The sequence below is a fragment of the Plasmodium inui genome (assembly GCF_000524495.1).
Source record: "Plasmodium inui San Antonio 1 unplaced genomic scaffold supercont1.25, whole genome shotgun sequence".
Classification (NCBI taxonomy): domain Eukaryota; phylum Apicomplexa; class Aconoidasida; order Haemosporida; family Plasmodiidae; genus Plasmodium; species Plasmodium inui.
In genome coordinates this window covers 153,583-167,844 of record NW_008481859.1, presented here as the reverse complement: position 1 = coordinate 167,844, position 14,262 = coordinate 153,583, and the positions used below count along the sequence as shown (strand labels likewise).

At 47.8% G+C, this 14,262-nt stretch overlaps 4 protein-coding genes across 4 annotated transcripts; 2 read left to right on the top strand and 2 right to left on the bottom strand.

Annotated features, from left to right (window-relative positions):
* Nucleotides 1-452: 452 nt before the first annotated feature.
* C922_04575 (hypothetical protein) lies at nucleotides 453-2,888 on the top strand (the record flags this gene model as incomplete). Its single annotated transcript, XM_008820156.1, has 1 exon — nucleotides 453-2,888. The coding sequence occupies one exon, from the start codon at nucleotides 453-455 to the stop codon at nucleotides 2,886-2,888; it is 2,436 nt and encodes an 811-aa protein (XP_008818378.1).
* A 539-nt stretch (nucleotides 2,889-3,427) lies between these two features.
* Nucleotides 3,428-7,531, bottom strand: C922_04574 (hypothetical protein; the record flags this gene model as incomplete). Its single annotated transcript, XM_008820155.1, has 1 exon — nucleotides 3,428-7,531. One exon carries the CDS (start codon nucleotides 7,529-7,531, stop codon nucleotides 3,428-3,430), a length of 4,104 nt encoding a protein of 1,367 aa, XP_008818377.1.
* A 2,380-nt stretch (nucleotides 7,532-9,911) lies between these two features.
* On the top strand, nucleotides 9,912-12,185 carry C922_04573 (hypothetical protein; the record flags this gene model as incomplete). The annotated part of the gene is made up of 1 exon (XM_008820154.1): nucleotides 9,912-12,185. The coding sequence occupies one exon, from the start codon at nucleotides 9,912-9,914 to the stop codon at nucleotides 12,183-12,185; it is 2,274 nt and encodes a 757-aa protein (XP_008818376.1).
* Nucleotides 12,186-12,955: 770 nt separating this feature from the next.
* Nucleotides 12,956-14,004, bottom strand: C922_04572 (hypothetical protein; the record flags this gene model as incomplete). Its single annotated transcript, XM_008820153.1, has 2 exons — nucleotides 12,956-13,824; nucleotides 13,953-14,004. 2 exons carry the CDS (start codon nucleotides 14,002-14,004, stop codon nucleotides 12,956-12,958), a joined length of 921 nt encoding a protein of 306 aa, XP_008818375.1.
* Nucleotides 14,005-14,262: the final 258 nt, after the last annotated feature.

Sequence of the window (14,262 nt, the reverse complement as noted above, 5' to 3'; positions counted from 1 at the left end):
GACTTCATTTTTCCAACGTGTCCTACCGACACACTGCACGCAGATTTGTGTCTGACCTGTTTGCACATTTATATACGGAAGTAGTTGCTCCTTTTTCATGTTTGCTTTACTTCTCCCTTCTGGCAGTGTCCCATTTTTTTTTTCATCTTAAAAATGATGAAAGAACACGTCACATCTTCTACCATCTGAGCCTGGAAGAGTGGGCTCGGGGGTGCTCTTCGAGGAAGCGAGAGTTATGCTCGCCACGAGGGCCCTTGGCCAGCTCCCCCTTTTTGGAAACTTAGTTTTCACCCATCGGGGCTCACGACCGTGTGGTGTGCATGTCTATGGCTAGCACAAGGCTATCTCGTTGCTACGCTGTTGCCACGATTCCACATTGATGACAGTTTGCTACCACTTTGATGCCCCCTCTCTCCGCCTGGTGATTACTCGAACACTGCCTGTTCAGCACGATGAGCGGGGTAGGCGAAAAGGACGAGGCGAGGACCAAGGACGAAGAAATTTTCAAGCTAAGGAAGCTTGCTGCCATCTTCAAGAGTGAGTGTAAAAAGTTGAAGGAGGAGAATGACGCACTCAAGAGGGGGAGCGTTCTCCGGGGCGCAGAAGCAGTCAGCAGCAGTAGCAGCGGCAACACTACCGCTGCAGCAGAGCAGCTAAAGAACGAGTATGCCAAACGGCTGGCCGTAGAAAAGAGCTACAAAAAGTTGAAGAACTTCACTCTCATGCTGGAGGAAAAAATGACTCAAATTAAAAGTGAAAGCAAAAAAAGGTACGACGAGATGGAAGAGAAACTGAAGGGGTGTCAGAACGACTTGTCTGTATCCCAGAGTGAAAGCGAAAAGTTGAGAAAAACCATCCAAGAAAAAGAAACAACCATGGAGAAGCTAAGAAACAAGATGGACCAATTTAAATCATACCTAAAGGAACACAAAGGAATGACAGACATGGCAGAAAATAGCATCAATCAGGCGGTAGAATACAAAATGCAGATTAAAAAATTGAAAGAGCATCTTGAGGGGGTAAAAAAAACGGAGGAAATTACCTCCAAAGAAAGACAACAGTATAGAAGCATGATCATGCTTTGCTCCCAGTACAAACAAAAATGTAAGCAGCTTCCCCTTTTAGAAAATAAAGTAGAAATTTTGGAAAGAAAAATTAAAGAGTTAGAAATATTCAAGGATCGAGATAAAGAAAAAATGGAGAATATCTCCGAGCTGAGAAAAAGCCTCATAAATGAGCAGGTGGAAAAGGAGAAACTCAATGAACAACTTAGCGAATGGAGCAACTTCGCCAAATTGTATATCGACAAAAATGCCATCGATGTAGAAAGCCTAAAGAGATCCATGCAACAGATTCATGAAAAGTACACGCACGTGAATTCCACCAAAACGGATTTAGAACTCCGGTACAGAACGTTAGCTGCTGATATGGAAATGGTGAGGCAAACTCTGGAAGATAGAAAATTAGAAGTTAAAATTGTTACGAATAAGAATAGGCAGTTGGAGAAGTTGTACGAGTTTGCCAAACAGGACTACATGAGGGAGGCTGCCAGGAGGGCGAAACAGTCTACTGCGTCGTGCAAGGAAGAAAGTACAACTGAGGGTGACCCCAAGAAGGATCCTCAGAAGGAAAATTCCATTTTGGAGAACTCCATTTTGGAAAAATCCCTCACGGAGTACAAAGCCAAGTACGACTTCCTACGATCGGACAACGAGCAGAAGGAGAAACTCATAGAGGAGCTGGGCGAACGAGTGAGGAAGTATCAAAGCGAATTTGAGCAGGCGTGTTTGATGCAGAAAAGCGCAGAGACCGCCTCGGAAGAGTTGCAACTGTACCAGAAGGAAATTCTAATTCTCAAGGAAGAGATACAAAATTATAAAAACAGGATTGTCACGTTGGAAGGAGACCTGATGAATGTGACGAATGAGTGGAATGACGATAAAGAAAAGTACGAAAAAGTGGTGAATGATTTAAGGGAGGCCGTTAGGAAAGCCCAATTTGACAGCAAAATCAGTGGCTCTGCGGGGAGCTCTTCCAACCAGGGAGGAACTCCCCAAGAGGTGAAGAAGCAGCATAAGGAAGAAGAGGAAAATGATGCACATAACACCCTCAACGCGCTGTACAGCCACCTGGACGGCCTCTCCTCTGTGGACGAGATCGAATTGGTAACCCTAAGGAATGAAAACTTGTACTTAAAATCGAAAATAGAGGTGGTAAAAATTTTTTATGAAAACCAGATTAAGAGCTATAGGGAGGCTTTCCTCTACATTTTGGGATGGGACATTCAAATCGAGCAGAATGACCAGGACATCTTCTTCATTTTGACCTCTTTATTTTCCACCCACGATGGGAAATTCATCTTTATAAAGAGCAACGGGGCTAAGGACAAGCGCTCCCTTGGGTTGCAGCCAGACGAGGAGAGGCTCTCCAAGCGGGTGAAGCGGCAGGGGTGGGAAGCGGCCCCTCTCGAAGAGATTGCCCCGGTAGAAGTGTCTTCACAAGGGAGCGGTAACCAGGACAACCAGGGTAACAAGGAAAACCGCGCCGAACAGGGCACCTCAAATGATGAGGCCGCCCCTCGCGAAGGGCTAACCAACGAGCCGGACGAACACACCGCGACCATCACCCTGGATATGTCCAAGAGCACCTTCCAAAACACAAATGTGACCCTCTCTTCCATCGTGAAAGGCTCCAAGTACAGCTTGTTGCTGCACGGCCATTACGGCCTCAAGTGGAACGACAACGAGGACTGGAAGGACCACATCAACAAGATTAACACTTACCCTGTCCTCCTCTCCATGTCCTGCATAGAAGAATTCAACAACATCAAGGCGCAGTACAGCAACAGCATGGGCAAGAACTCCCGGGGGATGCTCTTCAAGCTGTAGCGCCGCAGGGAAGCTTCAACTATGTAAGCTTGCACGTACCTATGTATGTATTTTTTTTCCTTCCTTTCTGTCATTACCCCCCGGGGGCACGCAAATGAGCGCCGCTTAAGAACACATATTAATGGTACAAAAAAAAAAAATAAGAAAAGTTGTTCCTTTTTGGAATGTGCCACGAATGGGCTGCCGCATAAACGCTAGGCCAACCGCTCTACCCTCGCTATGAAGCGCAGAAAAGGAGAAGGGTGTGGTAGGAGATGGCAATGTAGAGACACTACACCTGCGTCGCTTCGGCAAATGTACTTTCCTTAATAGGATGGCAGAAGCATTTACAAATATGTGCGCAACCTCTGACACGGGGTGCGTGCTGGAGACGCTTCTGCAGGGGATCGGGGCTGCTGTGGGTTCCCTCCTTGGGCAGAGCTTAGTCGTCCAAGGGGGAAAAGAAGAAGAAAAAAAAAAAAATACACAAACATGGGCACATATATACATATATGCATATCTACACGTGCATGGTGATGGCGCGTGCGGACCGCCCCCAGTCAGAAGTCCTCCAAAAACTCGTCGACCCACTCCTCGTTGTCCTCCTTTTCCCACTGCAGGTTTTTAATCTCGTTGACAGTCTTCCGCTTCTTGCTCACCTCCTTGTCGGCTTTATCGTCGAACTCGTCGTGGGGTGGATTCTTCCTCTGCAGGAGGTCCTCGTGGGCGTTTCTTTTTTTTCTTCTTTTCTTCCGTTTCCCCGGGGACATGTGCATGTTGCTGAGGTGATCATGTGCGTACCCATCGGTGTGATCATTCCGTTGGTAGTTTGCTTCGCCCCCGTGTTGATGGGCACCCCCATGGGCACCATCCTCTTCCTCCTCGTAGTCATTGTCGTCCTCTTCCCCTTCTTCTTCCTCCTCCTCCTGGTCAACGCCATTCAAATTATTTTCGCAGCTTAAATCATCCGTGGAGACAGAAGATTGGCACATGTGTTTATTCTCCTCATCGTTGGTAATTTCATCGTGCATAGTCTGCGTTGAGATTATCACATTGGAGTATTTTCTTAAAAAGTTTAATCCATCATTGATTTTTTTGAACATGTCATAGTATTCGTTCGTTAGGTTAATCTGTTCATGTTCCTCGGTGACCAATCCAGAATTCTTTTCAATGTCGATGATGGTTTGAAGTTCTTTGCTTTTGTATGCAAAGAGTTTCAGCTTGGCAGTCTCGATGAGGAGAAGAAGTTTTTTTTTTTTTGTATCCACTTGTCCTTTTATGGATGTACATAGCTCTTTCAGATAGGACAGCTTTTCTGCACTCTCGATTATGCTGTGTTCATATTCATTTATTTTTTTATTAATAAAATCTAGATTGTCACTTTTTTTGAAGTAGTGATGAAACGGTTCTTGCCCCTGTCCCTGCTGTGTGTGATCATAATTGGGGTCTCTCTTGGGTTGGCTTTCTCCACTCGGTTGTGTTTCTCCATTGGGTTGGCCTTCTCCATTCTGTTGTTTTTCTTCATTGGGTTGGCCTTCTCCATTCTGTTGTTCTTCTTCATTGGGTTGGCTTTCCCCATTCGGATGGCTTTCTCCACTGGATTGCTTTTCTGTATTCGATTGGTTTTCTTTCTTCCCTTGGGCGGGGAGTACACTGCAAGTGCTTTCCGCTTCCAACTTTTTCCCGATCAGCACATCAGGGATGATTAGCGAGTCGGAGTAAATCAAATACTTATTAAACACATTCAGTAGTTTGCTAATCCCATCGAAATCAAATACCATGCAGAACCAGGGAGTGTTATGGAGCTCAGCCAATATTTCCCCTCGGTTCTTATTCTCACTGGCTTGAACGTCACTTATTAAATTTTCGATATAGATGGACATGTTTTGATATATCTTTCTCTTCAACGGCTCGATGATGTACTTGGGATTGATGTAGAAGAACGCCTTCGTCTTGGTCTTGTTGGTCCTTATCGGCTTCTTCTTCCCGTCGTCTCGGCAGTGGTGGCGGTCCTGCTTGTGACCTTGGGTGTGGTCCTCGACATCGGGGCCGTTATCGCCCCTGTTAGTGCCTCCCGCCTCGATTGTCTCCTCGTCTCTCCGCTTCTTCTCGGCGAACCGATTCATCTTCTTCAGGTCGTACACGTGGCCCCAGCTGGGCGCGCCCCCGCCGATATTAGCGGCAGCGTTATCGCTACTGGTGATGCTGTCTGGCGGCTCCTTACGCACAACGTCGCCGTCTCCACTAAAATCGACTGTCCCTGAGAGGCCGCCAATATTGACATTTTCCTGCGCGTTCCCCTCGTCTGCATTCCCCTTGAAGGGCCCGCTACCCACGAACATATCGGCCGGTGCGCTCTCATGCACCCCCAAAATGTTACTCTCTTTGGCACTTCCCCCGGGAAACTTTCCCTCCTGAGTGGCGTACTCACCAATGTTGACTCTGTTCAACCGATCTGTGGTGTTGCTGGCGAGTCTATTCTTGATGGGAGTGCACAGGTGCTTCAGAAGGTTGGCGTAGTTGTCCGTGCTGATGACGTTGTTGTTTGGGCCGCTTTGGCTCGCGCTGGACTGATTAGTGGTGCGGGTGATTGCGCTACTCCCGTCCATCACTCCTCCCTTCAACACGGTCGCTTCTCCTCTCTGTATTTCTGCCTTCTCTGAATTGCTTTTCAAATTGAGTGGCTCCCCCGGGTAGACATTCTGCCCAGTTATAGCGCTTACATAATGCAGTCCGCTCGCACGGGGGATTCCTGCACCAAATAAACTCATGCCAATATAATTGGAATTCGCCTCGTTAACCATCCCCCCCTTTGTGCTATCCACTCCCATACCAATCAGGTCACCGACCTTCCCCTTGCTGTGCAGGTATCCGTAATTGATTAGGTTCCCCCTGTCCTTTATGTGCCCCTCGGCGATTCCTTTGGGGGCCTTCCCCACACCCATAAGGTTTCCACTGCTCGACGCGTTGGCCATTGGGATGCCCGCCAGGTTGGTGTTTGCCATGCTGCCCATATTTCCATGGCTTTCGAGGCTTCCCACATTTGCATGACTTTCCAGGTTGCCCTGGTTTCCTGCGTGCGACACCCCAACGTCGTGGACCATCGCGGTGAAGTGAGTTCCTCCCCCGTCCATTCCGAGGGCATTCCCACTTAACGGGTTAGTAATGCTGTGTTTTCCATAGCTATGAAGGTTTCCCCCGTTGGAGAGGTTCATTCCTGGAATGCTCATGCCGTTGCTATTAAGTGCCCCACTTAGCAGAGTGCTGTTCAATAGGGCCCCCTTATGCATACTGTTTGACCCCTGTGTAGGTGGTAGGTTAAAACTGTCCAGCTTATTCATTGCGCTGCCCAAGTTACTTATGTGGTTGAAGCTTTGATTGTTATTTACCCTATGGTGATGGGTACTCACCGTGTTGGAAAAATTACTGAAGGGGATGTTCTGTCTCAGCTGACTGAACTGACTCAAATGACTGAGGTTTGTCGACATGTTGGACGCATCCACGTCTTTCAATTTATTTCTCTGATTGTTAAATACTTTCAAATTGGGGTTTTTGGTGCTGTTCAGATTTTCCGGTGTCTGGAAGGGTACTTCATTCATGGCTGTGTCACTGGGGGGGGGTTTGTTCCTGATCATTGCGCCATTAAGGAAGTTCGATAAGCTGCTTTGCGCATTGGTGCTAGCATTCACGTTGGTATTTGTGCTAGGATTCATGTTAGCGTTTGCGTTAACATTCATGCTTGCGCTGGTGCCGCCCTGAATCGTGCGATACATGCTGCCAAAGAGGCCGTCTTTCATCATGCTGTCCATGCGACTGGCCTGGGCGTGGTCGCCTTCATACGCCGCTGCACTCTTCCCTGACGCTGGCATCGGCCCACCATTGACCGGGTTCATTCGGTACGCACCCAGTTGGTTCTCCTTCCCGCGCATCCCTAAAACGTGCCCCCCGAAAAGGTTGCCACTTGCTATGTGCGTGCCTCCTGTGTGTGTCCCTCCAGCGTGCCCCCTCGCAATGGGATTACTCCCCACGCGGCCTCCCCCACCCGGGGGACCCCCCTTGCCCCCCTCCTTGGCGTCCATATACCCCAAGTGCTCTTGTGCTCCGGAAAAAATGTACTCACCGCTTTTCATGGGTACGTTCCTGCTGTTGCTAAACGTGTTCATGTTCAGCCGGTTTGCGTCTAGCCGATTGGAGTCCACTCTATCGAAGCTTTTCACGTCGGGGTAAATCCCTTGAGTGAAAATATTTTTGTGTGCACTCCCGTCGGCGGCTGCCAGACCTGAAGGGGCGTTTCCCAAGCTGCTATATACGTGGTTGTTCACGTTCGCTCCGCTCATTTTGTTGTCCACATATAAGAGCCCCCCGTTTGCATAAGGCGCGTTGGAGTGTATATTGTTAAGGTTTACGTGGCTTTGAATTTTATCGACGAATTCGGTTTGATTAACCTTCGTGTTCCCCGCCTGTCTCGCGCCACTCACTTTTTGAGCATTCATTTTTAACATGCTGCTTTCTTCGTTGGCGTTTTTAATCGGAGTCACTCCTGAGGAGACATTCAAACTGTGTGCGTTTTCGAACTCTGTGTTTGCATTAACGTTCAGGTAATTCACTCTTCTTTCGTTAAACCCTTTATAGAATATGTTTTGGGAAAAATTTTTGTTTTCCATTTGGGGAATTGATCAGGGCGGTTGAAAGGCTTGGCGAGCTGGCTGAGTCTTCGCAAGCTTGGGCTGCCCAGTTGGCCCGAATGGTTGGATGTGCCGTTCAGCTGTGTGGTTCAATCGAGTCCCTCAGCCGCTATGATCCGTCGCTACGATCAGTCGCTGCGATCCACCGCTTAACCGGCCTTTCCTCTTTTCACATGGGCGAAGCGCAGTGAACAGATCTGTGCAAAGGCGGAGTAGGTCTACGATGGAGCTGCCACAGAAAAGGAAAAAAATTACGAATGGGTTACAAAAAAGGGAGAGGCCTCTGAAATGCCGACAGGTTTGATCAGTACGCCTTTCTCCTACTCGCGTTTCCGCTTCGTTCTCTGTAACGCGCGATGAAAATTAATCTTCTGTGTGAAAATTTCCACGCGCCCTTACCACTGCGCTTTGGTCTGTATACGCATGTTCATTTGTGTGCATTCCCGAAGAGTATATTTTCGGAAAAAAAAAAGTTCACTTTGCCAAATTTTGCGCGCGTATGTTTTGTTCCCCCCTGGCGCGAAGCGGGCAGGAAATTCTTTTTTTTTTTTCTTCTTGCGCAAAAAAGGGGCGACGTGCAAATGGGGGAAATGACGGCGAAAATAAAACACACAAAATGAAATACACAAAATGAAATACACGAATTGTAACACACAAAATGGAACATACAAAATGGAACATACAAAATGGAACATACAAAATGGAACATACAAAATGGAATATACAAAATGAAACACGTAGTGACGCGTAAAAACAATCGTGGCGGTAAGGGACCAACGGGCCAGGGGAACAAACGGTATAAAGATAATAACAAAGGGATATCACATTGCATATAGTGTCTTTATTTGCAAAAAAAGAAAAAAAAATGCATTCGTATCAGGGTGCTAACGCCGCGACAATCCGTTTGAAGCGAAACAGTAACACACACACAGATGGATTGCACTCCTCTGACTGGAGGTGAACAAACTGCTGGACAGAAGACGCTTTCTTTCCTTTTGTCCCAAACGAGTTTGATAAAACTACGCAGAGGGGGCCGAACGGAAAAATCGCCCAACTGGCTGTAAGCAGTGTTCCCCAGATGGACCAATTCACACGTGCAAATGGCCAAGAAAAAAAAAAAAGAAAAAGAAAAAAGAAAAAAAACGCTGTAACAAGGATAAGAAGGGGGCAAATTAAACGAACTGAAAAACCTGGAAATTGCGGTGCCCCTTCATTTTCCTTCTCTCCAGTCCAATTCGGTTGCCCATTTGTGTGTTTATAATGAAGTGCTGCATGTAAAAGTAAGTGTATGCTGGGGTTCCTCATCTCTATGTGTCATCTTCCACCCAGTTTTGAAATACCATCGTCGTGAAAAAAAAGAAAAAAAAAAAATTACAGAATACACCCCACCCCCCTTCACTGAGTGAACACCATTTTTGATGGCCAAGGGAGTGCTCTGTCAAATGGAGGTAGGGCAAACGGCTCACTACTCCTCTCATGTTCTTCGCGCGGGAGTGTACCTCGCTCCTATTCACACCCTACTCCAAATGATCTAGAACGAGGCGCACCCTTCCTAATGAGTTGCATGATTGACTCCTCCCCCAGGTGGCTCTGCAACAGGAAAAAAAAAAAAAAATAAAAATAAAAACACAATCATGTGCATGCATAATATGGATGCATGTGTAGCCAGTTGGCAGATGTCGACGCGGAGCAATCAACCGAATCGTGAACGGAAATAAAATTAGGCAAAGATGGAATAATGCGCTGCTGGGCTGGGACAAATATCATCTTTAAAGTGTAAGCCTTCCGAGTATTGACCCGCAGAGGGGGAAACACTCGTGAGGGCGACTCGTCAAGAAAATTCTTCACTCCCCAAACGTGGCCCAAACGTGGCGCAAAAATGTAGCTTAACTAGGTGAAGCTTGCTCGTCCCGTTTGATCAGTCTCCTATATGGTACCGCTCCAACGGTAGCCTGAATGAAGAATGCCGAGACCACTGTCGGAGGAAAGGAACCCTCTTTTCCATTCGAGGCCATCTCTCTTAATCGCCTAATGCTCACCTGTCGCCACACGGAAAAGAGGTCCATTTGTGCAGCACACGCAGGAGAAGCATGTGCAGGCTGCGTTTAACGCGCATGCCTAGGTATGCATCCCCCCCGGTAACAACGCGGTGATGACAGGGTAGCTACTCACATCGGAAGGGTACCTCATGTGGCGCGAGTGAGTAGGAGGAATTTTTTTTTTTTTTTGTTTAACTCGTCTGCCTCTAAGTGGGAGAACTGGGGGGTGGGTAGAGGACTTGCCCGAACTGGAGCTCCCCACCATGCACGCCTAATATGCAGTTTCACACCGCTGCGACGCAGCAGGGCGCGAGGGGAAAATGGCCCTCACGTTTCTGCTCCTGCTGGCATGTATGACGCAGGGCGCACTGGGGATTCACGTAACGCAGTCCTATGTAGTACTGCCCATCGCAGCCACAAGCATTCAGGACGCCCACAAACGAGGTATGATGAAGATCCTTTTTTTAAGCAGCACAAGTAATTGTCACCGTGGTCACCGGCACCAAAATCGAGTGAAAAACAAAAAGGAGACAGGTCCGGAAGAACAGGACGCGCCAACCTTTGATGAATATTTTAACAAACGGGCAGAGGAAGACTACACTAAGTTAGAAGCAGAGAAGCTTAAAATTATGAGGGAGAATGCCACCACTTATAGGGACGAAATTAGGAAGGTACTTGAACGCAGTTACAAAAGCGAATACGAGAAATTGCTGATGGAGGAGAAGGAAGACGAGGAGGTGAGCGGGCAGGTCCACGAAAATCTCAAGATAACGTTCCTTATGAAGGAGAATATAAACAACTTTCTGTTCACTCGGTACAGCTATATGATAAACCGGCTGAAGGAGCAGTCCGCTATTTTGAGGAGCCTGCGGGGGGTGGCCACGGGTGGCACCACAGAGGGGGACTCCAAAGTGGGGAATATCACGGAGGAGAGGAACGTCGACGGGAACACCACCGAGTGGAATATCTCCGAGGGGAAGACCTCCGAAAGGAATACCACCGAGTGGAATATCATCCAGGGGAACACCTCCCAGGGGAATACCTCGGAGGAGAGTGCCCCCCTCGAATCGGTGCAGTTCTTCAGGCCGCAGACCGGCTTCGCCCGAGGGAGCTGTGCCGAGGCGAGGAATTGCTCCACCTTTAGTGACCATATCTTTGCCAACGCCAAGTTGCTGTTGGGCACGAAAAAGGACGCACCAGTTGGGTCATCCTACGCATTAGAGGAGGAGGAGAAGAGCCAGAAGAAGCCAATAAATGAAGAGAACAACCCCATGTCGGGGAGCCTAACGGAGGAAGACCAAAGCGAACAGAAGCTATTCTCAAGAAGCAACGTATCCGCTATAGACCTCTTCAAACACAACGTTAACGCGTTCCTCTCATATAAGAAGGAAAACATAATAAAAAACAACCTACATGAAGATCTCCTCTACGGGAGAGTGAAGGTCCACTGGTTCCCCAAATTCATGAAAAGGATCATTCCGAAACTGTCCGATTACATCAAAGTTAGTGACGTCATAGTGGAGGTTAGGAATGGAATCATCCCATTCGTTTTCGACGACTTGTACGCACTGGACATGTTTAACTTTAGGACAAACAAGCCTAGGATAATTGTCTACACAAATTGTGATCGCTCTTCCATTAAAGGGAATGAAGAATGGGGGAGCTACTACAGGAGGAAGCTCTTCTGGTACGACAAACACTTCAATAGGAAAGTGGAAAATAAGGAGGGCATGCAGAATCAGCTAAAAAAAAGTGCAGTCATATTTGTGGATGCGAAAAATGGGAGGAAAGAAATCATCGTTTTGAAGAAATTAATTAACAGATTATGTCACCACCTGATTGAGCGGAAAAAAAAAAGAGGTCTCCATAACTACAGAGTGAAGTGCATTTTTATCGGGTTACCCAACGTTGGAAAATCGGCTCTTATTAATCGTCTGCTCGAGGTGAAAAAGACCAAATCGTATGACTCCCCAGGTCTCACCACCAACATACAGATGTATTCGTGCAAAAAATACGAACTCATTGACACGCCTGGAATTATAGCCCCCAATTTGTATACACTCAGGGAGAGAGTGCTCACCAGCAAGAATGCCATCCTGGATAGAATTTATAATCGCCATCCTAGTGACGACACCCCTGGGGAGGCTAACGTCGCTCACATTCGAAACTATAACACTTATATGCACGTGGAAAACAACATTTACCTGCTTGCTCTGTGCAATCACATAACTCCCAAAATGTACGACATATACAACGTCGCGGAGACACTGTTACAAAACATCCACCGTGCTTATCTTTACGACAATGATTATGTTGACATGGCTAGAATTTTGAAGCGCTATCAAATTAGTTTCACCGACTGCATTGACTTTGAGGGGAAATTCTCTGCGTACCACTTCATTCAGCGCCTGGCGCGGGATCGCTTCCACAACGATTTGAACCAGGCCTCCATGCGCCTCGTCACGGATTTTCGCAAATGTTACCTAGGCCGCATGACGCTGAGCTACCCTCTCTACTTCAACCGGCGTGCCATTCGCCTCCGCGTGGCCGAGCGATACACACGCCAGCCCGGCGATCGCTACGTGGGCTGGTGATCGGAGGAAGCGAGGGTGCCTCGGCAACGTATGCTCAGCGGTGTCATTCGTAGGGACGCCATTCGCAGCGGTGCCATTTTGTTTGCTTCACCGCGGTATCATTCGCAGTGCCGCTTTCCTTTTTGCTCCACTGCGGCGCCATTTTTTTTCTGTTTCGTTGTGCTTACGTATGTGTTAATTAAAAACAAAAGGGGATTCGAAATGAATCAAAGGGGAGTTAGAGGCGCATCAAAAGGGGTGCAAAAGGTCATTGGAAATGGGTCAGCATGGGGTTGCGATAAGCCAAACTGGCTGGTTCATCCATAAGTTATCCTCCTTTCCTCCCCCAAAAGGGGGGGGTTGGGAGACCCCTTTTTCTGGCTAATTTTACTTAAAATTTAAAAATTGATTATTTTGGAATTCTTCGTAAGGACCGTCGCCGAATCGTGTTGCAAGCTCGACAGGGAAAGAGGGATATAGAAGGTCAATCTGGGCAACCTATCCGGAGGGTTAACCGATTGTACCTACTGTTTGGCAGGCACCATTCCTACCAGTTGGATAAGCTAAAATGACCGCTGCTCTTCTGCTCTGGCTGCTTCGCCCCTGGCCAGCTGCAAAGGGAAAAAAAGAGAAGGTGCACAAGTGGATCAGCGGCGGGAAGGGGAGCGGGTACATCCGTGCACACGCAAACACGCCAACATACACACACACGCACTCCCCTGTGTGTATGGGGGGCACACCGAATTCTTTTACATCGAATGCTTTCCCCTGAGCAGTTGTCCCCCCTTGCACTACCTGGTCAGTTTCAAACAATCCGTGAATAACTCGATCTCCTGGGAGACGTCGTACGACGCGCTTTCCTGCACAACGCGCAGGTAGGCCAAGCGGTCCTCTATCAAGACCTTCAAATTGTGGAGGTAACCCGACTTGGCCAACTTATGCCGGTGATTCTGCATCAGGGCCAAAAACAGTTCGGCGGTGGTCTCCCCATACTGTATCCCTGTCTCGTCGATATTCTTGTTGTTGGCAAGACATATTAGTCCCTTCATTATTTCGTTTTTTAAAAAAATCTCAAATGTAATTTTGTTTTGATGTATTAGATGCTTCAGCAGGAGAGCCGACTTCTCCTGGTACTGATGAATATTTGTCTGCATCCCGTACACTAAGAAGCCGACCCCGCCATAGTCAATGAATTTATTTTCCGCCTCATCATGGTGTCGAATCAGGGCAGAGATTGCTGTTATTAACTTCTTATCGATCACCGTCTTTTGCGAGTCTTGCAGCTTCAGCAACAATGTCTTTAGGCCGTTTTTTTTGAATACACACTCTTGTAACTCTGGATTGTTTGACAGAGCTAGCGAAAATATCTGCAATACGGACTCTAGGATGTGATTGTTTGTTTGGTTTAGCAATTTTAATAAAGGATCTATTGCGTTTATCTTGTGAAGATTGCGAGAGATCTCCGGGTACTCATCGACTAGTCTCTCCACGATTTTGGCAGAGGCCAGGATAATCCCTTCATCGGCATTTTCAAAATTGCGAACTGCTTCGTTTATCGCTTCGTATGGATCCTCCACTTGACTCAGAGCGTCCTTGATGGCCCCCTGCAGGAACTCGATGTCTTCCTTGCTTAGCCGCTTGTTCGTGTCGACGGTGCCGTCTGAGGGGGGGAAGCGATGAAGTGGAGGAGCGATGGTGGTAGCAGTGCCGAGGCGGTGTAGGAATGTCGCCCCCAAAGCAGAGATCCACGCGTGCAGTGCACAGGCCGAGGTGGACCCCGGCACCTACCTGCATATTTAGTCGACCATTTGAGGAGCCCTGGCCAGTTTATGTTTACCATGTTCTGCTCTCCTTCTTGCTGCTTTTGGGGCTGCAGGGGTGCAGGGCCGTGTACGTGCACGTACGTGTGAGCGGCTGGTAAGCTACACAAAAAAACAGCGTCCGCACGTTTGCGGTGTTGTACATATATGGTTGTTACACTTAATCGCTAAGCGAGGGCAGCCTTTTTTTTTTTTTTTTTCCCCTTCGTCGCTCCAAAATGGTAGTATATAATTTATCTACGTGGGGAACGACTCCTGACCCTTCTCCACAAAGGCGA